The following is a 26,298-nucleotide window of genomic DNA, read 5'->3' on the forward strand; positions in this document are numbered from 1 at the left end:
AAAACAGCAGCTGCAGGAAATACAGATTAAATTCACTTATCCTGTTAAAAATGCAATAGAAATTCCTGGCTTTTCCCAGGTGTTTTGGTTATAAAAATGAATGAGCTAAATTATTTTAGACTAAACTAATAAAAAAGTGGGGAAAAAAACAACTCAAAACACTGGGGCATGGTCAGGATTAGAGGCAGCCAGATTTGCTGTGAGTGCATCTTACCTTAGACCTGTGTTGGGACTGTGTTACCTGGTGCACAGGTACTGCAGGCTCACGGGTGAAAGACTGCTTTTTAGTATCTAGGATTCTGAGATGCCTGCCTGAGAAATCCTTAATTGGCCAAAGCCACTTAGTTACTAAATGACATTACTAAGATTTAAACTTGAGACTACCCTAATCAAGAAGCTAAACCCATTATCAGTGGGGATATAACGTCAATGTGCATCAACATGACCTGGAGATCTTAATAGCAGGTGGGCTCATGAGTTTCCCTGCCTGGGGTTCTGATTCAGTATGTCTGGTGAAAAGCCTTAGATTCTGCCATTTAACACCTTTCGTACTGCATAGAAATCTCTAAGACATACGCCAGGGACCGCACATTTTCGGGCAAACTGCACGTTATTTAAATCATCATAATGCACTTTCGGTGTCGTTTTTCAATAATTATAACATTTTTATTTACAAAATCAATTAAACAATTAAAGTTCCTAGTACTTTTTTAACGTATGGTACTGTGTAAAACATTTTCCTCTATGAAGAGGGACCAAACAAAATTTACATAAGTATCTAGATTCGCTCCTTTTTCCATGGGCGTGAAAAACGAGAACACTCGTGAGCGGTCCTTAACAGATGGCGTGCGAAACACGAGAAACCTCCTGAGCAGCACGAAAGGTGTTAATATGCCCCCCAGATGATTCTGGCACATACAATCTGGGGAACTACTCTCTGAAAAGCTCTGAATAGAGCTTCTAATAGGTCTTATGATTGAATAAGAATTAACCAATAATAACCTGGAGAGTAAGTCTTCAGGAACAAAGAAAATTCCTGTTAGTTAAATTTGGTCGAATAGGGATTTAAAGAATAATAATGTTTATTTCTTGAATTCTGCTACTCTAATCTAACTCCGAAGTATGTATCACCTTCATAGTAAAACAATTATAAATAACAGTCCCCCTATACCCTCCAAAAAGAATAATTGGGGAAAATCAGAGTTGCTTTTTGAAAATCTGTTACTTCCTAGGAGAAAATAGTAAAAATACTTCCCTGTTACTGAAAGATTTTTTTTTTAATAATCTGGGCCTAACGTAACTTTATTATAGGAAGACATGTGTTATTAAGCATATGCCATATGTCAAATACCATAATATAAAAACAGAGAGGAACAAAATATAGACCCTAACCTCAGGAAGATGCCCACCCAGAGGAAACATCACATGCTCTTGTGGCCTTCCATGAACTTATAAGTGCTTCAACAAAGGTACTGAAAATGGTGACAGGAGCAGAAAGGCTTCTACAAGTGGGAGGAAGGGTGGTGCATTCGAGGAAATGTGTGGAACTTGGAATTGCTTGAAAGCAGTTTTCTTCTGGGGACAGTGAGGGTAGAGTGGCCATATCATAAGGGGTTCTGTATAGTGCCCCTATGTTTACCCAGAAGAAAAGACAAAGCTATCACAAGGTTTTTGCAAGAGAAAGAAAAGATTAGAATTGATCAATGCAGAGACTGAATTGGAGAAGATGAGCTTCATTGCATGATCATATGCATTGAGGACCTAGTGGATTAAAGAGTGGATTAAAGTGGGGTAGGGAGAAAGGCTTAAAATGTCATAGCAATAATCTAGGTAGTAATACACAAGGGTCTGATCTCAGGGGTAGGTTTTCTATAACTCTAAGAAATGGATAGTGATATATTAAAGAGGTAGAATCTACAAGAGGTAAGGGAGAAGGACATATCTTTAATATCTCAGATATCTGACTTACAAAATCCCCTGAATTTTAGTCATTAAAATGATAATTAAATGATAATTAAATATCATTTGTGTAATTATTTGTTTGATATCTGTCTCTCTCATCTATAATAATAAAAGTGTAATATGCTAATTAGACCAGACGTCCTTCCATCCTTCAGATGACTTTCCGGATGAAGCTGGGGCTGCAAGGGAAGCCCAGGTCCTGGGTGCCAGAGAGAAGCTGGTGCCAGCAGCTGGGGGAAGGAAGGCCTACTCTTGCACGAATTTCACGCATCGGGCCACTAGTTAGATTATAAACTCCCAGAGGTCAGAAACTATGCCTCTCTTATTTATCACTTTATTTCTAGTGCTTATCAGAGTATCTAGCACATGGAAGACATCTAACAAAAGCCTACTGAATGAATAAATGGAGTAAGTAAACATGGGAGAAGCGTGAGATATAAGGGATATAGGGTAGAGACTCTGAGCTCAGTTAAGGAGTTGTTAAAAGAAGCCTTTAAGGGGATGTATTCTGAATAGGCAGTTGGAGTTACCGTCCAGAGATCAGTGGAGAGATATGGACTGAGGCTGTGGACATAGGAGTCACCAACAAGAAGAAAAGCAATGAGGTCACATGGGAACCATGCGGAATGTAAAAAAAGAATTGAGAAACATTGGCATTTAAAGGGTGGCAAGGGGAAGGGGATCCAGAAAAGAAAATCAGAAGTAAATAAGAGCAAAGGGAAGAGTATCAAGTATGGATCACCCTCCCAACATTGTCAAATTATACAGAGAGGTATCAAAAGACAAAGAACTACATTTGGGGGGTGGAGGCATATAGCCCATAGGCAGTCACTGGTAGCAATGGCTAGAAGGTTTTTGGTGAAATAGTGGGATGGATATGGGGGAGCAGAGGGCAACCAGCCCTGGGTTGAAGAGTGAAGAGCAAGTGAGAAAAGAAGTTAGAACTTACAGATAACTCTTTAAGAAGTGTGGCTGTGACACGGCAAAGAAGGATAAAGCAGCATTTGAGGAAATGTAAAAATTAAGAAAAATTTTCCTGAGGAAATTAAGGGAAAGGTTAATATCATTGCCATTATCATTATAATAAATGTTCTCAACCATATTTCCCTCTCTTCTCTCTTATTATTCAATACACAATTAACTGTACTCTATTGTCAAATGAAAACACACCCAGACTAAGGTCAAAAGAGACTTTATTGCAAAAGACTATTGCAACACTATGGCCATAACATCTGCAAGCATCTCAGAGTGAAGGCAGAAATGAATTACTTTTAGTCCAGGCAGCATGGCTCAGTGGTTGAGCATTGACCTATGAACCAGGAGGTCACAGTTCAATCCCTGGTCAGGGCACATGGCTGGATTGTGGGCTTGATCCCCAGTGTAGGGTATGCAGGAGGCAACCTATTAATGATTCTCTCTCATCATTGATGTTTTTATCTCTCTCTCCCTCTCCTTCCTCCCTGAAATCAATAAAAATATATATTTTTTTAAAAATTGCTTTTACAAGGAGAGATACATCAAGGCTACCAAAACTGGGGTCTGAGGAGTGAGGTGAGACAGGGAAGTTGTTCTCCGTAGAATCTGTAATTTTCAGGGGTGGCTGTTAAGAGGGGTTGTTCTGAGTCCCAATGCATAAGCTCCCAGTGCTCACATATGCTCAAGAGTGGGTCAAAGTTTAGGGATTTGAGAGAAGAAAAGCTGAATGTAAGTTGGTAAAGTCAAATCAGCAAGCATTTGGTACAGATTGGTCGGTAGGGACAATCATTTATGAGACAAAGAGTAGGAATTGGGTGTGGTCAAAAGTAAACTCGGGGACACCAGCGTCTTATCAAGGCATTAGGGATGGGGAGATCTTTGTAGTAAGTCATGTCCAAGAACACAAAAGGGTGGGGGCTTTCTTAAATATTGCTGTTTTCTAAAACACAGGACTCAGGTAAAGGTCAACATCGTCACTAACAACAAACTGAGTCCCACATACAAACAGACATAAAATCAAAATTTTCTCTTGTAGAAATGACTATAAGAGTAACAAGTTAATAATAAACCCAGCATCTAAGAGACAAAAGAGGGTGTATTAGAGTCAGAGTGGTAAAGTGAGGGCCTCAGGCTACCCTAAATCCAAGGACAGGCTAAGACGTGACCTGACAAGGAACACAGATCTCCACACAGGTCAAGAGCATCTACTGTGTTTCCCCTTGGATCACAATCATTGCTTAGAGTCGCCGAGCACTTTCCACTTTACCAACAATGAGCCATTTGTTGAATCCTCACAACTTTCTCAGATAGTATGACGATACCCATTTCACAGATGAGAAGACCCAGCCACGTGGATGAGTTCACTACAGAATTGGAATGAGAGCTCAGGGTTTCTGCTCATAAGCGCCGTCATATTTTCCCAAAGCCACTATGACTCCCCTTCATTTTCTTCCCCACCTTCTGTTGTGCTTCTCATGTCTATTGGACTGAGATGCCAATCAGATGCCAGGGACTGGGTTTGGAGGACTGGGCATGTGGTTGCTACTCCTAAGAGTGCTGCTTATTATTAACAGCATTCATGTTATTCTCTGCAAAGCACTCCAAAGCCAGGACTGCCCCAGGCAAGCAGGTCTGAACAGACAGTCTTGGAGGAGAGGTGAGGTCAGTAGTGAAGGGAACTGCTTTGTTCTTGTTTTCAAGGAGGCCCAGCCACAGCCTCAGGACTCCATGAAAGGCAGCAACTTGCTTAAAAGCCATTTCCATTTGTAAACAATGGAAGAACCAATCTCCCTCCACCCCCTCTGTCTTCACCTCTTAGGAAAAATCTGGGGCAATGTCAGCTAATAAAGGGGATCGATAACCACCCGGCTATTTTCACAGCCGCCCTCATATTAATGAGAAGCTGTTCTGGATGAAGTTCTACAAAAGGAGTCGCAGGGATGGGTCTCCACCACAATAAATGGCCATGTGTTTGCTAATCATTAATGGAGTGTTCTAGGATTGTGATCAATTCCAGGGTTAATTTGTCCCCACCTACAACCACACTGCCAAGGGCAGAGAACTGTTTGTTTTTCCTGAGAAGGTTAAAAATACATAAAATAGGTAAGCATACAAAGACAAAATGAGCCCTACATTGGAGGATGGTTTGGAAAGTTCCTGAAACTTTTTTAGGCCCATACAGGGAAATCACCCGGTTCCTGCAAGGGGTCATTCTCCTTTGGAAAGAGCATAATTATGAGCATCCCTGTCCTCAATTCTCCAGGCAGGCACGCCTCTTTCCTGCTTGTGTTTAGAATATCTGATGGGTACATCATGCAACCATAAAATTAGATACCGGTCCTATAAAAGCCAATCACAAAGAGGGTAGAGAAAATGAGAAATTGATTCCCAGGGTCTCTGAGACTATTGAATGTGGCCCTTGCCTACCTCATCAGCCTCTCCCCTGAGTCTCTAATCCAGTCACTCAACATGGTTTCAGTTTGTTGAATAAATCATACTCTCTCCTTATTTTATTTATTTATTTTTAGGATTTTTTTATTGATTTCCAAGAGAGGGAGAGAGATACAGAAACATCAATGATGAGAGAGAATCGTCAATCAGATGCCTCCCGCATGGCCCCCACTGGTGATCGAGCCTGAAACCCAGGCATGTACCCTGATGGCCAGGAATCAAACTGTGACCTCCTGGTTCATGAATTGATGCTCAACCACTGAGCACACCAGCTGGGCCTATCCTCTCTCTCTTAAAATAGGGCCTGTGCATGTATTTTCTATTATATTCCTCAACACTTGTTTGCACAGTTAACTCCTTATTTCTTAATCAGCTTAAACATCAATTTCTTTAGGAAACTTGCCCTCATTACTCATATTTATTTAGCTCCAACTCTTATGCCACAATGACCCTTGAGCTTCTATACTTATAACACCCTCTACACCTACAGTTGTTTGTTCAGTATCTCTCTTCTCTACCAGAATATAAGCTCCATGAAGACAGGGTCTGTTTTGTCTTATTCACTACTCTAGTCATAGACCTTAGCTCAGTGCCTGGCACAGAGGAAAAACTTAAATGTTAGAAAGAATAGTTCAATGGCTGAATAAAAGAAGGAACAAATGGATGCATGGATTGATATATGCATACATGAATAAATGAGTGCATAGAAACAATAAGAGGGTAGACAATTACCCACCTTCTTATTCCATAATCCCTCCTACCTCTGTACTCATAATATGTTTCCTAGCACCAGCTTAGAAACCCAGTTCTTTGTAGCATTATACTTGACATGAGATTATGCTTCTTTGCAGCCTCATTAGGTGATGCAATTATGTTCTGCCCATGTTCACACTGAGGTTCTAAAATCCATCTTCTCCCAAAAGCCAGTGTTCACCGGAAATGGAATTCAGGGAGTTAAGTTTTATAATCTTACAGCAGAGGAATTGCCATGCCATTGGTTGTTATTAAAATTATAGTAAACTATTCTTTTCTCATTACTCATAGTGGCAGAAGGGAGTGGAATCATAGGCAGTGCATTTATATTTAGCATTAAAATGGAAGGAGAAGCAAGAAAACCAGGAGACTCACCTATGCACCTTTATGCGCTCACACTTATAGCATCTGTGCTGCTGCCTAGACCATTCTGAACCCATCCCTCTATTTGGCAGTAAGGCCCGTACAAAAGAAAGGGCTCCTCAGAAGAGATCCCAAAGCTAGTGCTCCTTTCACCACCCCTCCTGGGGAATGACCCACAGTTATGTGGGATATTTGAGTCATAGCAAATCAAAACTCCTGCCTGTGTACCCTGTTGAGAGGAGAATGCAGAACCCAGGTTCAATGACCTCTGCAGAGGCCAAGCCCCACAGGGCTAAGTCAGGCTGAATGACAGATGGTTCCCACGCAGGGATCTAACCTCCCAGAGCCCAACAAGGCAGCCTCTCCCTGCGGCTCTGTCTGGCAGGACCAGGACATGAGGAGGTATGTACCTTCGGCAGCGAGTACTTGGGCAGCTTTATCTGAGCGAAGGCCTCTCTTCGATAGGACACGTAGTAGCTGGCTCTTCCTCCAGTTGTTACCTGGGTCAAGGGAAACACAGAGGGGTCAGATGGGGCCATGGATCATGACACAAGTTGGAAGGTATTAGCCTCTCCATCAGTAGCTACAGTGGTTTGTGACAACCTTTTAGGGAGTATCTTGCTGGTTCTTTTTATTATTATTATTGATTTTAGAGAAGAAGGAAGAGGGAGAGAGAGATAGAAACATCAATGATGAGAGAGAACCATTGATTGGCTTCCTCCTGCACCCCCCTCCCCCACCCCCGCCCTGCCACTGGGGAGGAAGCCTGCAATCTGGGCATGTGCCCTGACTGGGAATCAAACCATGACCTCCCGGTTCATAGGTCGATGCTCAGCCACTGAGTCATGCCGGTTGGGCCCTTGCTGGTTTTTAACCTCCAATCCCACGACACCCTGAGCTGCTTCCATGTCATGGCCCTTAGAGAATAAGTGGGTGATGACACCCCCCCGCCACTGGGGAGGAAGCCTGCAATCCGGGCATGTGCCCTGACTGGGAATCAAACCATGACCTCCGGGTTCATAGGTCGATGCTCAGCCACTGAGTCATGCCGGTTGGGCCCTTGCTGGTTTTTAACCTCCAATCCCACGACACCCTGAGCTGCTTCCATGTCATGGCCCTTAGAGAATAAGTGGGTGATGACAACAGTCTTTCCCGTAGATGGCACTTTCTGTGAGAACAAGGTCTGTGTATTTGGTCACTGTGCTCTGCACATGTACAAACCTAATAAATGTTTTCAGCTGAGAACAGAGAAGCTATTGATGTGAGCTGTACCCATGATTTATTTATTCTTTTTTTAAAAAATCAATGTTTAATCCATTGTGACCATGATGTGATGGCCAAAGGATTTTTTTTCTTGACCTGAATATTAATACTGCTTAAAGTGCTTATAACTTTGAAATTAATTTCACTTCTGATCTGAGCACATTGCTTTTCCTTTATATTTACAAATTAAGGCATTAAGCAGATATTTATGGACTCTCCTTGAGCAAGTTATTTAAAGGCATCAAAGTCAGAGAAAACACTCTAGATTTAAAAGTCAGAAATCTGGGGTTTGAGTCCCAATTCTGCTGTCATGGTTGGGGGGTCAGGTTCGGGGGTCATGACCTCACTTGGGAAAATATGAAATCTTAGAGGAACCTGGAAACCATTCCAAGAAACGAACCTCTGGCCTGGGCTTGGTTAAAAGTCCTGCCAACATGGCACAGCTCTGCAGATGGCTGCTCTCGGCCCAGTCACCCTAACTCAGGGGAAATTAATATTCCCAAGAGAAGATAACATGGCCTGTTCAGAGAAAATAGTAGGATGACAATAGCCACCAGGCTGCTGTGCTGAGGAAGTAATTAGTGGAGGCACATGCTCTGCTCTCATTAAGGCCCAAGCACTTGCTGGAGACAGGCCAGTCCTCCTCCTCTGGTCCCAACCTGGCGCCCTTCCACGGCAGCTGCCGAGAGCAGGAGGGGTCGAACATCTCTATTGAAATCCACCCATCGCTTCTCACTCTGAGAGGTGGCACCTCCCATGGCTCCCCCTGGCTCTGCACAGATTGGAAACCCGCAAATCAGGTACCATACGCTGCCAGGTAGAGCAGATGTTGGAGTCAGTGTGAAGGCAGAACCTCGTGAAAACTTGGTGCAAAGACTCGGCTGTGAACCAAGAGCAGAGACCGGTTTTCTCCCTGATGTTCCCGCTATCCTTACATCTCTATTTTCTAATTAGAATCATTTATGTCTTGTACTCGGGACTTTTTTTTTTTTAATAAGACATCTGTTCTGAATCTGTATTGTTCCTCATTGGCTTAGAGACGGGGTATTGATATATTAAGATCAATGAGTTGCTAGGAAGTCTTTTTTGTTTTTCCTTTTTAAAATAAATCTCAACTACACAGACACAGATTAAAATTTAATCCTTGGTTCTGAACAGTCACCATTAGTCCTTGTATGGTATTATTTAGTTATTAGTGCAGGGGTCCTCAAACTTTTTAAACAGGGGGCCAGTTCACTGTCCCTCAGACCGTTGGAGGGCCGGACTATAGTTTAAAAAAAAACTATGAACAAATTCCTATGCACGCTGCACATATCTTATTTTGAAGTAAAAAAACAAAACGGGAACAAATACAATATTTGTATTTGCATGTGGCCCACAGGCCATAGTTTGAGGACCCCTGTATTAGTGGTTTAATTTGGTGTTACTTTAAATTATAAAACCAACACATGGAAATATATCTGCCAACCCCAAATCTAAGTAATAAAAGAGTAATAGTAATAATAACTACCATGCAGTAAAAGAGTATTACTTGAATGATGCTATGATAAGCAGTTTATAAACCATACCTCATAAACATATGTTATGTATTAAATCTTATGGACATACATATATAGAGTTATAGATAGAGTTAAGATATATAGAGTTATAGGTGTGGATTGTATTTCTACTTTACAGCTCAGGAAACCGAGGCTCAGAGAGGTCCACTAACGACCAACATCACATAGGCTTTCATTGTCATGGCCAGTATGTGACCTTAGCCTCACCTGGACATGTAAATGAGTATATCCCCCAAATGTCAAGCACAGGGCAGGGCTCAATACTTATTGACTAAATGAAAAATGAATTGTGATTAACCTGCTTGACTAGGAAGACTTGGAATTTGACTTCCTCCAGTGTTTAGTAGCTAAACCACGATGGGGAGAAGACCTCTCCCTTCCTGCCCAGTCCCGAGATGGTCACAGGAACTTATCTCCAGATTGAAGCCCTAGCACCCGCCCTGTGGAGCAGAGTCCTCACAAGGTTGGGCTGATACCAGGCTAAGGCATCTGCTCTCTCTCTTCTTTGCATGGCTCTCTGGCAACCGCACAAGGAAGGAATAAAGTTTAGTGACTATTAATCTATTTTGATGAACTTTTCTCTTCCTTACAAGCAAATTTGCTGGCATTGTAAATCCCAGAGATTATTACCACTTTCCCTTTCAGTGACACCTTTTATTTTACATTTGATGAATGTCATCCAATTATTTGCTCTGGGCCCATCCATCATGCTAAACACAGAATTAGCTGGGTCTTTTCCTCGCTAATGACTGGCTCGTTAATCTGATTTTCTGCATTTCCATTTTACAGGTTTAATTGGGCTCCTGGCCAGTGAAAATGATTCCTTTGGACAAGTGCATTGGCCATTAAACACATCTGTCTCTTCTGACTTGTTCCCATTCTTGCCATAACCAAGTGTAACCTGGCATATCCTTATTTTTTCATTTCTATCTTGCCTCTGGATGATGGCTTGTCTTGGAGGAGAAAGGGAAATCTGGCCACAAAAAATAATGGAGCCAGAGGACTTTGAGTCATATTGGACCTATTTCTGTCATAAATACACAAAAACTAGAATTCATAAATGGGCATAAGTAATCTGCGAAGAAAAGCAGAAACTAACAGTTTTTAGTGTCAATTATGTGATGAGTGCTTTATATTCATGACAATTATTCATATCCATGATAATAATTATCACTGTTGATATTACTGTATAACATTATGAGTACCTTACAAGGCAAAAATATTTACAACATAACATTCTTGAGTATTTGTTATATGCCAACTGCTGTTCCTGTATGCATACTAGCCTTCAAAGTCTTTGAAAAGTCACCACAAATAAATGGTGAAGCTGGAATTTGAACCCAAGCTTATCTGACTACCAAGCTTCTTATGCTGGTCCCTCTCTGTGGAGGGGAATGGATACCATGTCACTCAACTTCCAATTTCCCAGATAAGATGCCTATCAGCAGGGCAGATATTTCTATGTGGAGTTCATATCAATTTCTTAGCCTTGAGAAATCAATGTTCTATTGTTGCCCAGGAGTGAATAGTACTGCTTTGGAATCTGAGAATAAGAGGGACTATAATGGAAATAAATCTGGCTGTTGCCTTCATAGAAAATGACATTTAGAAGCTTTTCCAGTTAGAGCACCTTGCTGGGTCCACTATAATGTGAATAATCGGTCTAAGCCCACAGAAATGGCTACCTGTGCAGGCTCACGCCAGTTACTGCTCACAGCCTCTGTACTGTTTCCTCCTCAGGAAAGAAACAAAAGGGAACAGCCAAGTTGTTATGATGCACAATTAACTTTTCTAATTTCTTTGCTCATTAATTCTATTCAGATTCTTTAAAATAAATCTTGACATTGTTAGGTCTTTCTCTTCCTTTCCACCGCCATAATTCCTTCAAAGATCACACTTCTTTTCTCAAGAACAAAGAAACAGGCTTCTGACTGTGGGACCACATGAGTCAATAAATAGCCATAGGTCTCACCAGGATGTTGCTGTGTCAGGATGACCGAGGGAACTTCTGCATGATGGGTTATGTCACCTCTGCCATCTCGAGCTCATTTTCCCATAATGCTTTGCTAAGGTGCCTCATTATGTGTCTGAATCAAAACTGTGGCATAGGATTGGGAACAATAAGACACCCTATCAGCCATCTCCTGTGCTAGACTGTTTGGTCTTGAGTTTTAGTGTTTGTCACACTGGTGTTTGCTCATTTTATGTCCGAGAGACTCTATGGTATTAATATAAGTAGTTTTATCTAAAAAGAGTGAGTCTGGTACCTAAGACAACACTCGCACTGAGACCAAACCTCCTTTGACACAGATTTGCACATGAAAATTTGTTATCAGGGCCCTAACATAATAATCCAAAAAGAGCATCACTAATAATAAATTTGAGATAAGAGAGTTGATGTTGTAGCCATAGACTGACTCTCTCCCTGTCTCTTTCTATGTCTCTCTCTGTCTCTTTGTCTCTCTCTCTGCCTCTGTCTCTCTCTATCTCTTTCTCCTGTGTATATGTGGGGGGGGGGAGATGTTATAGGGAAAACATATATTGAGCTTGCCAACACACTCATTGGCCAAAATTCACTTATAACTATACTGCCACCTTCACCAGCCCTACCAGGAAACTTCTTGAAGCTTTGCTGCCTATTGGAAATGTTAGTAAGGCCGAGAAAAGGTGGTGAGTTAGAAAAGCATGGTACAAAGACTGTGTGTCTAGACCACAGCAGCACTAGACGAAGAATCCGTATGCCTCGTTCACTGAGTCTGTTTCTTCAAATACAATAAGGGGCTTGGACTTGATAAGTTTCCAGTTATATACTCTCAATGAGTCTGATATTTTCCTCTGGTTTGTAAGCACCGTTGGTTGGGATTTCAGACCTGTATTTGAATCCTGCTTCTGCCACTTGTTGGGTTGGTGACTTTGGACAAGTAATTTAATCTTCCTAATTTCTTCTGGAAAGTGGAAATAGTAATAATACTACCTATGGACATGTTATCATGAGGGTCAAACACAATAAAGCATGTAAATAGCTTTAGCCCTGAACGTGGAACATACTAAGTGCTCCTGCTGAACTAGAGGCACAGATGCCTACCTCAGTCCAACACTGTAGAGGTCCTATGGCGATTGACCATGATGATAGCTTATATATGCAACCTGGATGCTCAGGGAAGTACTGGGGTAGCTACATGGGCCGCCTGGTCAGAACTGAGCAGGGACAGAGGATTGAAATTTTTGTTGCCTTCAAGGATGACTTCATGAAGACCACCACCCATGGAAACCACAAAGCCAAAGTGATTTTGCCAGAGATTTAACCAGTAATGGCTGCAAGACTCATCTTAGTGCTTTGGCTTTTACGATTGGGGAAGGGGAAGATGTTCTAGAGATGCCCACCTAACCTTTGGAAGTTCTTTGTGTTTTTCTCTCCTAGGTGTTTTTGTTTTATTTTTTTGTTGTTTTTGTTGTTTTTTGAGGTATTGATAGTATAAAGGAAGAGTGCCAAAATAAAAAAGAATAAATATGCATTTAATTTTTCATCCTGAAGGACAACATTTTGGAGCATCTGGATACTCCCAGTTAATATAATTCTATATAATAAAACCCTAACATGCAAATCAACTGAATGGCTGAACGATCGGTTGCTATGACGCGCACTGACCAGCAGGGGGCAGACACTCAGTGCAGGAGCTGCCCTCTGGTAGTCAGTGTGCTCCCACAGGGGGAGCGCCACTCAGCCAGAAGCCAGACTCATGGCTGGCAAGCGCAGATGTGGTGGCGGGAGCCTCTCCTGCCTTCGCTGCAGGTGGGCAGTAAGGAGCAAGGGGTCCCAGACTGTGAGAGCCCTGGACTGCGAGAGGGATGTCTGACTGCCAGCTTAGGCTCGACTGCCCTGCAGTCCACTTTGAGTGTTCCAGATTCAGGATGCCAGAGCTTCACTACCCATGGAAGTCCTAAACAAATTTTTAAAATTTACCATCAAAACACTTCCTTCCCCCTTCCTCTGTCAAAATGGACCCTTTGCTTTCAGACTGAGTTTAATATAAGTTAGTAAAAGATGGAACTGAGAAGAAGCTAGACAAGATATTATTAGGAGTCTAGCTTATAAAGTCTTCCCACTAGTATATAAGCTTTTATCTTTGACTCAAGATATCACATAGCCTATTTCCTTTATACAAGTGGACATTATGAGGTCACTTAATTGACTGAAATCTTCCCAAGCCAGACACTAGCCTCTGCCTTTTCTATAATATCCCAGAATTTCATAAAAGCAAAGGAGATTTTATGAAAGGAGAGGGGTATTATAGAAAAGGGGAAAGGAGAGGAAGAAAGAAGCTGTAAGATCCCGGTATCTGTGATTTTATTTTGGCTCAATCAATTATCAGACATGTGATTTTAGGCATTGTAATGAACCTCTTGGAGTTTCAGGGTTATTTTTCTATAAAAATGGAATGTGTAATAACTATCCTTCTCTTACTGAGAAGTAAATGAGATGAGGTAATAAAATGCTTTCATTTAACTACAGTGGTCTACAAATATAATGATTAGGATGTTAAAAATAATCTGTGATATGTGTCTAGGAACCTAAAGATTTTGGAAGTTTTTTCATCGACAAATTGCAGTAGACTGAATTTTGCTCCCATGACCCCACCAATTCATATGTTAACACCTAACTTCCAATGTGATGGTATTTGGAGGTGACGCCCTGGGGGAAGTGATCAGGTCATGGAGATGGAGCCATCACACATGATATCAGAGCCCTTGAGACCCTAGAGAACTCACTTGCTCCTCCATCACCTGAGGACACAACTAACTATGGATCAAGATGGGGGTCCTTACAAGACACCAAATCCGCCAGTGCCTTAATCTTAAACTTGCCAGCCTCCAGAACTGTGAGAAATGTGTCTGTTGTTTATACACCACCCAGTTTTTGGTAATCGTTTATAGCGGCCATAAAACAGAAATGAAGCTGGTGATCCACTTATGCCCATTGACTGTGTGAGGCACTGACATTTTCCAGGAAGGCTACAGCTACCACAGACTGGAAGGGCAGAGGCAATACAGAATAATGAATATCACAGGACCAGCAGGACCGGGATGGGTAGAGCAATAGAACAGAAGTGCCTTCAGTCACATGGGATGAATGGCAGGTTCACAGCGCTACTTGGAGAATGATTCATTTTATTGATATGTTCAAGATATTTAAAAAATCTTAAAAGGGCAAGGCAAACAAAATCACTAATTTTCTAGGGAAGCAGGGATGCTTCTTTGGGACATGGGATTTTCAGGAGGCCTCGGAGATATGGGTAGGCTCCTAGATATTACAGCACAGCTTTGCAATCCTTGGATTTGCATGCCTCATGAGTGAATTTGGGGACAGCAGTGGATGGATTTAAACTACCTTTCAAGCTGTTTCTGAGAAAACACTGCCACCTCCCCTAGAGAGCCAGGAATATTTGTGAAAGACCAACTGCTACTTCTCAGAGTTTCCCCATTGCACGACCTGCATCCTGCCTCTCCTGTCCTGCACCAGCAGAAGCGTCGCTGTGGGAGAGCTAAGCTCCATGCTCACCACTCAGTATGCATTATCTGCTCTCATGCACAATGACACGTAGGGAAGATACCGTCATTAAAGCAGCCCTGCTTACTCTACCTTAACTGACATGCATAAGATCACTCAGATCCAAAGTGGCCGAGCCTGGTTTTGAACTTGGGTCCTTAAATCCTGCCAATGTCCACTATACTGTGCAACCCTGAACAAGCCAAAAGTGTCTACTGCAGAGCCTTTCCAAAGAGTGACTAATTTAGGAATATTTACCTGGAGGGATTCATCCTGGCCCAGGTCACTAGAAGGCTCCAACATCAATGACTGGCTTATGTCAAAAGCTATCTCTTTTATGAAGCCTCACCACACCCGTTTCCCAGTTGGGTTTCATGGTGTCTTCCTCTGATTCCCGGGGCTCTTGTATGCAGCTCTCTTGCTACATTTATCAGCTGCTGTCTTGAATTACTGGAAAGTGGGTACAGCTTAGGTCTCCTGTACTATAATAGCTTCGAGGGTAGATAATGTGTCCTGTTCCTATTTAACCCTCTCTTAGTACCCAGCATCCATATCATAACAACTAATATTTATAGAGTATCTACTCTATGCCATTAGTTTTCATTACTGGACTTAATCTCATTTGGTCAAAGCATAACCCTGCAAGAGAGGTCTAATTATATCCCAATTTTAGAATTAAGGGTCAGAGGCCCAGACAGACCACTTCAGTTCATGTTTTTACTAAAAGGTGAGGTTCAAATCCAACCTCAGAACTTCTGACTCAAAACCCCAGTCTCCATTCACATTGCCAGCCTGCTTCAGTCTGTGTTGGCTAAGTTGAGATCAGAAAAGCACAAAGTGGAGATAATTGCATGGATTTTTACAAATGGGTCATGATTTTACATCAATTATGCCTTTGAGTGGTTGGCAACAACACAACATGGAAAAGCAAGGGTGATTAGAGCGTGTGCTTTCCTGTGGGAAACAGGGAAGCAGATTACAAGATGTTCTTTACCACTCACTGCTGAATTCACATATTAATTAAAGGTTTGAAAAATAAAATAAAAATAAAGGTCTGGCCAAATCCACATCATCCCTGGGACATTAATCATGTTTAGATGTCTCATTATGGATACTGGCCCCAATTCTAGGATGTGCTACATTTACCAATCCATCAGCAAGTCCCTGCTCAGCGCTTTGTGTCCAGGCTGTGTCAGGTAGCACAGAAGTCAGGGGGCCATGACCTCATGGAGTTCATTTCTTTGTAAGCACAAGCCTAACATATACTAGTAAGATGCACACATGACCACATATAATCAGTGGTAATACTATGGAACCTGCGCAGAGTAAAGGCTAGGTGCTATCAAATAGAGAAATCTTCTCTTTAGAACCATAATAGTTTATTCAACTTATTTTCATGCTCCTTCCAGAACTGAAATAAAATCAGCCTAGGCACCCCCCCCAACAGTGTGACATGCATAATAAGCAAATGAACATGTGTGCGCACACACACACACACCATAATATGTGGTATATAAACAGGTGTTATTTACACTCCCACTGCCTTTGGAAAAGATTAGGTTCTCATATTGAAGAATATTGTTTGATAAATGGGATGATGAATTTGAGGTTGGAAGACTAGAGAAACCAGGGAATGGCTGAACTGTTCAATAACAAAAGAAGAGGTGGAGTAAAAAAGGTGGGATAAGATAGATATGGATCTTGAAAGAAGCAAAAGATGGCCAGTAAGCTGGAGAGGTTGTAGGAAGAGACATCCAAGAGGAGGGTCACTGGTTGTTGGCTCCAGAAGAGGTACTTTGGAGGAATGTCAAAAAAAGTGGGCATGTATAGGTTTTACTAAGTGTTATTGCTGTGCAGCATCTGACATAAACACTGTGCTTCATTTTTCTTAATACTTTTGATAAAAAATGTCTATATTACACTGCTCAATCATCTAATATAATTTCACTTACTTTTTTGTTTGTATATTTATCTTTTCAGAAGTGGTTCATATCAGGAATGCAGTTTTGCTTCAAGAAAATGGCCAAGAGTTACAGCTGGGTTACTAAAAAGTATGTCTATTGGTACCTTTGGGATTATTTATTCAGCTATTTGTTGTAAAAATTCACAAAGAGCTCTGGAATGTAAGCCTAGACATGGAATCCAAAACTCCCTTCCCCTATTGGCTATTATGGGTCTTAGGGAAAAGCATATAACTGCTTCCAGACCTCCGTTTCATCTTACCACAGTTCCATGGGCACACTCATAACACAAGGTCCAATACATGCCTGATACAAAGCAGAGACTCAAAAAATGTCACATCTGCTATGTTCCTCATCCCTTCCCTTCCCAGGTCCCAGCTTCCTCAGCAGGAAGGTCTTCTTAAACTCCTCTACCTGAAGATCCTATGCTGCCAGTTTCTTTTGTGGCCAACAACTCCACAAACATGGTTTACACAGCTACTTTGTGTTAAAGCTTCCCATTTCTACTTACTTCCCCTTACACACTCCTTGATCCAATTTGCTTCCGGCAACTAAAAAAGTGTCAGTGTGACTCTCACTTTAAAAGTGGAACAAGTGTAGTGGCTCAGAAAGGAGGCCTTAGGTCAAACCTCTGCTCCACTCCAGACTGGCTGTGTGACCTTGGGAAAATGACTTATCCTCTCTGTGCCATTTTTTTTTTATAAAACAAAGTTTAAGACTAGGACTTAACTCAAAGGATGCCATAAAGATGAAATGCATTCATAATAAGCCTAGCTCACACTAAACACTCAATCAATCAGAGCCATTACAGTTATATGTAATTGATTCCCCAAGAACTACAGATTACTCAATAAGAAAATTAACCAAGAGGTAAAAATCATAGAAGAAGGCCAGGAACAAATCTTGATTAAGACAATGCTGAGAACTATATACAGAAAAGTTCTGTTCAATTCACTTCCTAAGGACTCATCTCAGATATTTCACAGGGACTAAGGAAACTAGCACTTCAACATCTTCCCTCCCACACTGAACACAGAGCCCCTAAGAAGCAATTACCGAGCACAATGAAATAATAAACACAGTCATATCAAGAGCACTGATTACTTCTCCATACTGCAATCTGGAAGCCATTGCTACCTGAGGCAGACAGGCAAACTGCAGGCGTTTATGCCGGAGAAATCAGACAGCAGGCCTTGGGGATGGCAGACCCTCCGTTCTGACTGCATTTTATTCCCACTGCACATTTTCTAAATTTTTTTTATTGATTTCAGAAGAGGAAGAGAAGGGGAGAAAGAGATAGAAACATCAATGATGAGAGAGAATCATCAATTGGCTGCTTCCTGCACACCCCCTACTGGGGATGGAGTCAGCAACCTGGGCATGTATGTGCCCTGACCAGGAATTGAACCATGATCTCCTGGTTCATAGGTGGACGCTCAACCACTGAGCCATGCTGGCCAGGCACCACTGTGCGTTATCATAAGGTGTGAAATCCCAGAAACATTTTTCAGAGAAGAAAGTCTAAGCCATCTTGCCTGGTCTTGAGAGGCTACAAAGCTAGAGGGAGAGGGTGGGAGGGGTTAAATTCGTGTTCCCGTTGTGGCACACAAACTGAATTATAAGAAAACAAGGAACAAGGAGGAGAAAGTGGAGATTAAGGAATACAGCAATTTTAAAGCCCAAGAAGCACAGAGAGGGAAAAGCCAATCAACTTCTTTATTTTATTTTTATTCAACAGATGTTTCCCTTGCAGTTCCAAATTGAATAGTAGTTGGTGTAGTAAAGATGAAATAAAAGAGAGAAAAAGAGAGAGCTACAAAGGATGGGAGGGTGGAAGTCAGTTGGCAAACAAGAAGCTAATTTCCATACCTCCCTTCCCCCCTGCCACCCTGCTAGGCTCCACCCACTGGGGACAGCTCCTGTCCGGCCACTAAGCCTGCCCTGTGCTCTCCTGAGTCTCCATGCAGCAGTCCCGCCCTGCAGTCATGCCTCACCAGGAAGGCAGGGGTAATCAGCCCATCCTTTAAACATCTTCATTCTATTACTTTCATAATCAGCTTCTAATGTTCACTGTTCAATAGATGTGGGGCCGGCCAGACCAAGCACTTGAACAGCTGCGTGGGCCACAGAGCTATTCTCTGTGCCATTGATCACCAGGACAAAAATCAATCCTGGCTAAGGAGGAAGAAGTTAAAAATAAATTGCCACCATTGATTCCTGTTCAGACCTCTGACTCCCAGTCTAGGAAGGGAGAGGAAGAGCGCACATGTATGTCTGCCTGTCGAGAAATCACTCCATATATCCCAGTCTCAAAAGCAAAGTTTGTGGCTATTTTACACACACACACACATACACACACACACACACACACACACACACACACACACACACTTTTCCTTAATTTATGCTTTTATGGTTTTTTTAAACTTTTGCTTCCTAATAATGATCATAATGATCAGAGATGAGAATCTTTCAAATAATAAGCTTCCATGAGAAGAGAATTGTCTGTGGATAGTTGTACCTCCAGAAGTATTTATTGAGGGACTGGTGGAATAAATTAATGAATGAGATACCCTCCCCACTATGATTGTCTCTCAGAATTACATTTTTATTTCTTCATAGGTTGATCACAGTATGCAATTATTTTTTGTTTATTCTTTGCTTATGTATTATCTTTCTCTCTCACTAGACTATAAACCCACCTATGGCAGGGGTCTCTGTCTTTCTTATTTGCATATTCATTTCTCATATGCTGCATGATCTCCAGGGATTATAACTGTCTTATTATTTTCTGCATTGTCTCCATACTGTGCCTCAGTGGATGTGCATGGAATGAAGGAAAGAATGATTCAGCAACTCTCCTGACAAATTAACTATGCCCCAAATATCTTTTTTTTTTAAATTCTGACACTGGAGAAATACATTGGGAAATACTTCTGCATAATAGTCTAACTACATGGAGTGTTGTGTAGAGTGAGCAGACTTTTGGAATTTCAGCATTTGAAGGGAATTTCTGGAGTCATATGGCCCACTGCCTTCCCAGTGGGTTCTATGGAGTTCTAAACTTCTATGGGTATCCACAAGAGGCTGGGTGGCTGGTGGTTCTGATACAGTTTAAAACAAGATCCAGTTCACTTTTATCTGTATTATATATTGGAATCCCTTGTACAATATTGCCTGAAAAGCAGCTCCCACTGCTAAAAACACCAACAACAAAAGTTTCAAAGCTCTTCTTTGATGCAATCCTTTCATTTTGTGATAAGGAAACTTGAGTTCCAGAGAGGGAAGGTGATCTAGCCCAAGGTCACAGAATGAGTTAATGGGGAGACCAGACTTAAGTCCAGGAAGGCTGCCCTCCCCACCCCATCTTGTCATACTGTTTCCTGCCAGCGAAGGGTCTCTTTTCCTCGGAGTCTTGGTTGGTCCTAAAGTTGAACACCTCAACTCAGCTCTCTGCTTTGAGAACCGGCTTGAGCCCTGCCTTCTCCAGGAGAATGACTCTGATCACATCACAGACCTCCCTCACTCTGGGAAGGAGCCTCATACTTTTGTAAGTGCTTCTGAGCATGGTTCATGGAGCGTGTCAGGCATAAAGTCCTACCTCCTCATCTAGACTGAAAACACAATGATGAAAACCACTTTGCAGTCTTGTTTGCCATTATACCTCCTTCATCTAGAACAGTGACAGGAGTATATTAAGTGTTCAATTAATGGTTGTTAAATGAATGCATGAATCAATCCATCAATATTTCTGTCTCAGACAGAACCTATCACAGCTCTGGGTACCTAGTAGGTGCTCATTGAAATCAAGTCAATAGATTAGCCACGGGCTCTGGCACTATTAAATTCCAAAAAGAGCTTATTCTGCCTTACCATGAGGACTCTCAGAGTCAAGACTCTTAAGAGCTGCTTGCAGAAATCCAAAATGTTTGCTTATGGAATTAAAGGCAGTGATTAAAATTTTTAAAAGCTGGACCTCTGAAATAAATAGATATATATCCTAGTTAGAACAGTAATGGGGAGAGAACTGAACCTAATAGTCAACTTCTCAGTCAGCAGCCCAGCTGCCTTCATTATCAGCACTGTTGTTTTACAACAGTATAATTATCTTTAATAGGAGAAGGCCCCAGAAAATGGATCCTTCTGGGAGCTGGGCTTAGCAGAGTGAGTGTCGGGGACTTGCTGGGACATGGAAGGGAAGAACGATGGGTAATCCTTGCTGAGCCATGATTCAACAACTCCTGTGCCCCCTGAATAGGGACTCAAGAGCAGCTGGGCCCCCAAAAGCATCATAGAAATTGGGTAATGTATGGCAAGATGTATAAGGCAAGTGGGGAAGGATGGAGAAGAATGGAGCTAGAGATGGTAGTGATAATTAACCTCTGTCACTCCACCCCCATGGCTTCCCAAGAAAGAGTATCTGAATAATCCTCCAAGTGTAGCGGAGGGACAAGTCTCATAGGTGCGGGTGTAGTTACATTGTGCCAAATCCCATGAAGCACTTCTTTGGTTGATGATGCAGAAAGTTTCTGATCTGGAACAAAAGTGAAACAGACCCAGACAAACAGTCCACGGAACAAGAAGTGGAATGAAGCTTTCCTGCCCTTATAGCTACAAAGATGGGTCCAATCTCTGTCTATTTCTCTTCTACAGCCATCTGGAAAAGTTTCTGGGAACACCAGCTAATCCGTGCTAATGGGAAGATCTTCAGACTGGGAAAGCAAAATGAGAAATTGATCACTGCCTCTTTTGTCATCCTTTATGAATCCAGGCAGGCCTGAGGTCATATCTTGATTTACTGAGCTAGATGACAAAGGGTGACTCCCTAAACATCTCTGAAATTTGGTTCCCCCATGGAAAAATAATAACATCTATCATACCAAGATCCTGTGACACTTAAAGTAGAATTAAATTAAATTAAATGCACATATGCCAGACATAAATTTGACACTAAATAAATGTCAGGTCTCTTTCCAACTATTCTTCCAGTTTGCTGACAGGTGGGTAAAAACTGATGGTATGGCTAGGTGGAAAGAACATTCTGAAGAATCACCGCCTTGAAAACAGGAAATTACAGTTTTCCAGGAAATAGAAAAGATCGAGTTGTGTGGCTGACCTCAGTCCTTTGAGCTGAATATAGAGACGCTTGTGGCCCCCCAGACAACAACCCACCTTCTAACCATATGAGGCTTGTGAATAATTAAACACGATGAGTGCCACCCACCCTGTAAAATGCACTGCACAGCCTCCACGCCACCCCTCTTCCTTCTCGTGCCCATGGAGACGCCACTAATTAACGACAGAGGTCTCTTCTACTGAACCACAATAGCACCGCCTTCGGTAATGCAGTGAGTACCAATTCCTCAGAGGCGATACCCAAAATGAAAACAATTTGACACCCCCAAACCAGCCATACGCCATCCACATACTACCAGAAAGGCAACAACTTACATTATAATGTGGAGCAAAGTACAGAACAAGTCTCTGAGATTCAGGAAAAACAACCTTGCTCTTTTGCCAGGTAAGAAACAAATATTGTAACTTCCATGGAGCCTCAGCAGATCTCTTGGAAAGAAGTAAGTCTTAATCATGAATTAGAGATGAGCACAGCAAAATTCTGAATGGAATGAAGAGATTGCCATGACTAAGGATGGCGATCCTATAAGTAAGAAGCCCTTCCCTGGAGGCTCTGTCTCGGCAGGAGACACTGGGGAATCATCAACATCAGGGTAGTAATTGATGCTCTGCTGTGAGAATGGCTGGGATGGGATTACTCAGAGACAGGGGGTAGTACATGCAGAGAAAAGGAACCTATATTGAAAAGGTGGGTGGAGGAAGAGGCACTTGTGCGGGAGAAGACAATTCTGAGAGGTAGGAGAGAGACTGGACTGTACATTATCGAAAGAAGCCAAGGGGAGAGAGTACTTCAGGGATGAAGCTGCAATCAAGAGGTTCAAATGCTTGCAGACAAGTTAATTATTGAGAGGCGTATTCAGGTTATAATCCTAAATTCCCTTTGATGAATCTGGCGAAGGTAATTTCAGTGGAGTGGCAGAGGCAGAAGTCAGTCTCAAGTGGGTTAGAGAGAAGGAATGCGAAAATGGACTAATGAATAGAGACAGCTCTCAAGAATTTCGCTCTGAATGAAAGAGGGGACGTTTATAGAGAAGAGAGGGGGGTTCCAAGAAAGTTTTAATTAAAGGGTTGTGGGTATTTAAAATTACTTAAAAACTAATATAAAGCCTGAAATAGGGATAAATAAGATAAAGATATAGGAAAAAGTAGGGTAATCAATAAAGCCAGGTCTCTGAGAGATTTGAGAGGATGGGGTTGGGTGATTAGAGAAGTTTTATATGGGGATGAAGCTGATTCTACTTTTTTTTGCATAGTTCACTCTAACTATAAACTGGGTGCACAGTAGGGACTCAATAAATTTGAGAATCTTTCAAGTTTGCCTTGAGTTGGGTTCCCCCAAAATATAGAGTTGTTGTTGTTTTTTGGGGGGAGTCTTTGTTCATTTGTTTTTGAGAAATGACCACAGGGAACAGGAGTGGCAGAACTAGGAAATAGGATTCAAAGAGGGAGGGAAAGCCACTGGGGCTCAATCCCACTGGGGACCCTATGAAGATTCATAGAGAATGAAGCTCAAATTCAGGAAGAGAGGGATATGTACCACTGGCTTCTGGTTCCTATTGGTCAAATTGTCCAAAAAGGTCTTGCCACTTCCCACTTCAAGGTTTGCACCTGCACAAGAATGGCTAAGGGGTCTCTCCTGAGCATCCTACTTGGGGAGAAATCAGCTCCAGAACAAAAAAGCAAGAGGCACACAGTGTAACAGAGGCAAGGTCATAGCAGGCCACCTCTGTGCACAGCTGGTTTCTGATCCAGAAGGATGTGATGGGACATAGGCAATGCTGAACACAAAGGTCAACTAAACATCACTAATTTGCATTTATTCATGCAAGTATTTCATATACTAACAGCAACTTTTACAACAAGCTAATAAAATCACTACATGTAGAGGAGACCCATCCCAGCTACATGCTATTTGAAGAATGTCCATTAGTGCTGGCTTTTGTAAACACTTTTAAGATTCTGAAAGTGCTCAAGAAAGCTGAAGATGTCTTTATTGGATTTCTTTTGAAGATTGTCTCTGAAACACTTTCATTTTCCTTTCAACTCCTGTGTTGTAAATGTGTCCCTAATGATGAAATTGCTATTTATTTAACATTCAAAATCTCTCCCATTAAGACCAAATTAACATCATTTAAAATACTGCCAAATAGGTTTTCTTTGAATAATTACACTCTATTAATTTCTGCCTCGGGGCTTTTTTCTTGTTTAGAAAGATAACTATTTATTAGGGATACAATGGCCATGCCATAGAGGCTCCCCTACCTCCCACATAGATGCATAAAGCAGGATCTTAAATGAAGTATCAAAACCCAGGTGAGCTAGAGGCCAAGATGCTACAAAAAGGTTCTCAAGAGTCTTGAAAGATAATTAAACCTGCGAGCATCTACAGTTACATACATATCATTAGCAGTTGGGTTCTTTGATGACCAGCACTAGGTAAGGTATGTGGGAAGATTTTATCATGCACATATGTGAATGCATAGTTGAATCTATGAATTATTAAAAATGAATTTGGGGAAAATATTTAGGCTTATAAAAACCCTTAAAAGAGAACATGCAGCTCTAGCCAGTTTGGCTCAGTGGATAGATTGTCAGCCTGCAGACTGAAAGGTCCTGGGTTCGATTCCGGTTAAGGGGACATACCTGGGTTGTGGACTCGATCCCCAGTGGGGGGCGTTCAGGAGGCAGCCAATCAATGATTCTCTCTCATCATTGATGTTTTTATCTCTCTCTCCCTCTCCCTTCCTCTCAGAAATCAATAAAAATATTAAAAAATATATTTTTTTAAAAAAAGAAAACACACATACACAGAATCATGAGGTTGATTTTTGACGTGGATTAGTCTCCTGATTCTTGAATTTTATAGGGCTGTATAGTTTTCAAAGCACTTCAAAGCCGTTATTATCTCCCTTGATCCTCACAACAACCTTCCAGTTAAGGCAGGGCAAGTAGCATGAGTCCATTGTACAGAGATGAGGAAATTAATGCTCTGAGAATCCCAGTGTCTGGCTCAGTGTTCCTTTGGGGGCACGTGGCAGATTACAACCCAGGCCTTCAAGTTCAAGGTTGTGTTGCCCAGAGTGGACCACTATCTACTTGAATCCTAAACTGCTTGAGAGCAGGGACCATGCCTTCCACTTCTGCAATGCTCCAGGGCACCTGGAAAATATCTGTTAATTGGTTACTAGTACTTATTAATTGCTATTACTCCTATAGCATCAACCAACCCTTTACAGCAGTGTTATTTTTCTATGTTTATATCCAAAACTCTTAAAAACCAAGAACAATGTATATACAAAGTACAGCGTGGCTTTACTGTTGTACTAGAATTATTCTAGAATTATTCTAGAACCATTCCCATGCATGCCATCGCTCCCCACTCAGAATGCCTTGTTAATAAGGGGCTTTACTTCTGAGTATAGCCACACAACAAGACTAGGAGTTGGAGCTGAAAGTGGCAATCGATGGGTCTACACAGTGTTTGGTCTAGTTGTGGATGTGGAGAAGGATTTGACAGAGCTGGGGGCCTTCCTCCATTAAAATGTTCTGCTCTCTCCACACTTCAAGAGTACTTTATTTGTTCTTTATTATCAATCTGTTTTTTTCCTTTTGTATTTTATATATCTGAAGATAAATCAGTATCATATATACACTTGCATGTACAATGAAACTTATACTGAGTGAATGAATCCTGATCCTATTGAAGGCCACATCTCCTCTCATGCCATGAAAAGAGGGTGGGACCGGGCTTCAGTACAGACACACAAATCTTTTGCTACCACTTACTAAGGCTCTGTTCTTGTGTCATCATCACGCTCCCTAACGGGTAGGGTATGAATGGTATCACTGAGGGGATTTAACGCTACGACTGCTGAGCTATATTGTCCAGAATAATCACTAGAAAAGCCATTTCATGGGAGAAAAGACAAGATTTCCAACCAGTTTAGCTCAGAACACAGAAACAAACTTATCTCTCTCTCTCCTCCTGCCCCACAGAGGAAAGCCGATTTCTCGTTTATCCATGTGGAACGGAGACATTTCAGGCAGACTCTTTCCCATTAAAACAAGGGCTCTTCTGGGAAGGATTAACTCCTTTTGATTCCACCAGGAAATCCCAGGCCCTGGGCCCCCTGCACAGAAAAGTCATTGATGGATGAACAAATGTCACAGCTTCCTGTCCATCTTCAGCTCAGCTTCCCCCACAGCAGAACATCAAACACTGGGTGCCCTCAAGCAAATCCATCAGAATGACTACCTTTACCTGTTTGTCAATAGAAAAATAAAAGGTGAGGCAGAACCCCTAGGGTCTCCCCAAATTATAGGAGCT

At 41.8% G+C, this 26,298-nt stretch overlaps 1 protein-coding gene across 1 annotated transcript in view; it reads right to left on the minus strand.

The window, feature by feature from the left end:
- Positions 1 to 26,298, minus strand: part of SORCS3 (sortilin-related VPS10 domain containing receptor 3) — a gene marked incomplete at its 5' end in the record, with an annotated part of 543,035 nt that overhangs the window by 101,880 nt on the left and 414,857 nt on the right. Inside the window, one exon of the mRNA XM_005878303.2 lies at positions 6,915 to 7,004. Coding sequence (XP_005878365.1) covers positions 6,915 to 7,004 — 90 coding nt within the window. The remainder of the gene's footprint in view (positions 1 to 6,914; positions 7,005 to 26,298) is intronic.

The sequence above is a fragment of the Myotis brandtii genome, unplaced genomic scaffold (assembly GCF_000412655.1).
Source record: "Myotis brandtii unplaced genomic scaffold, ASM41265v1 scaffold550, whole genome shotgun sequence".
Classification (NCBI taxonomy): Eukaryota; Metazoa; Chordata; class Mammalia; order Chiroptera; family Vespertilionidae; genus Myotis; species Myotis brandtii.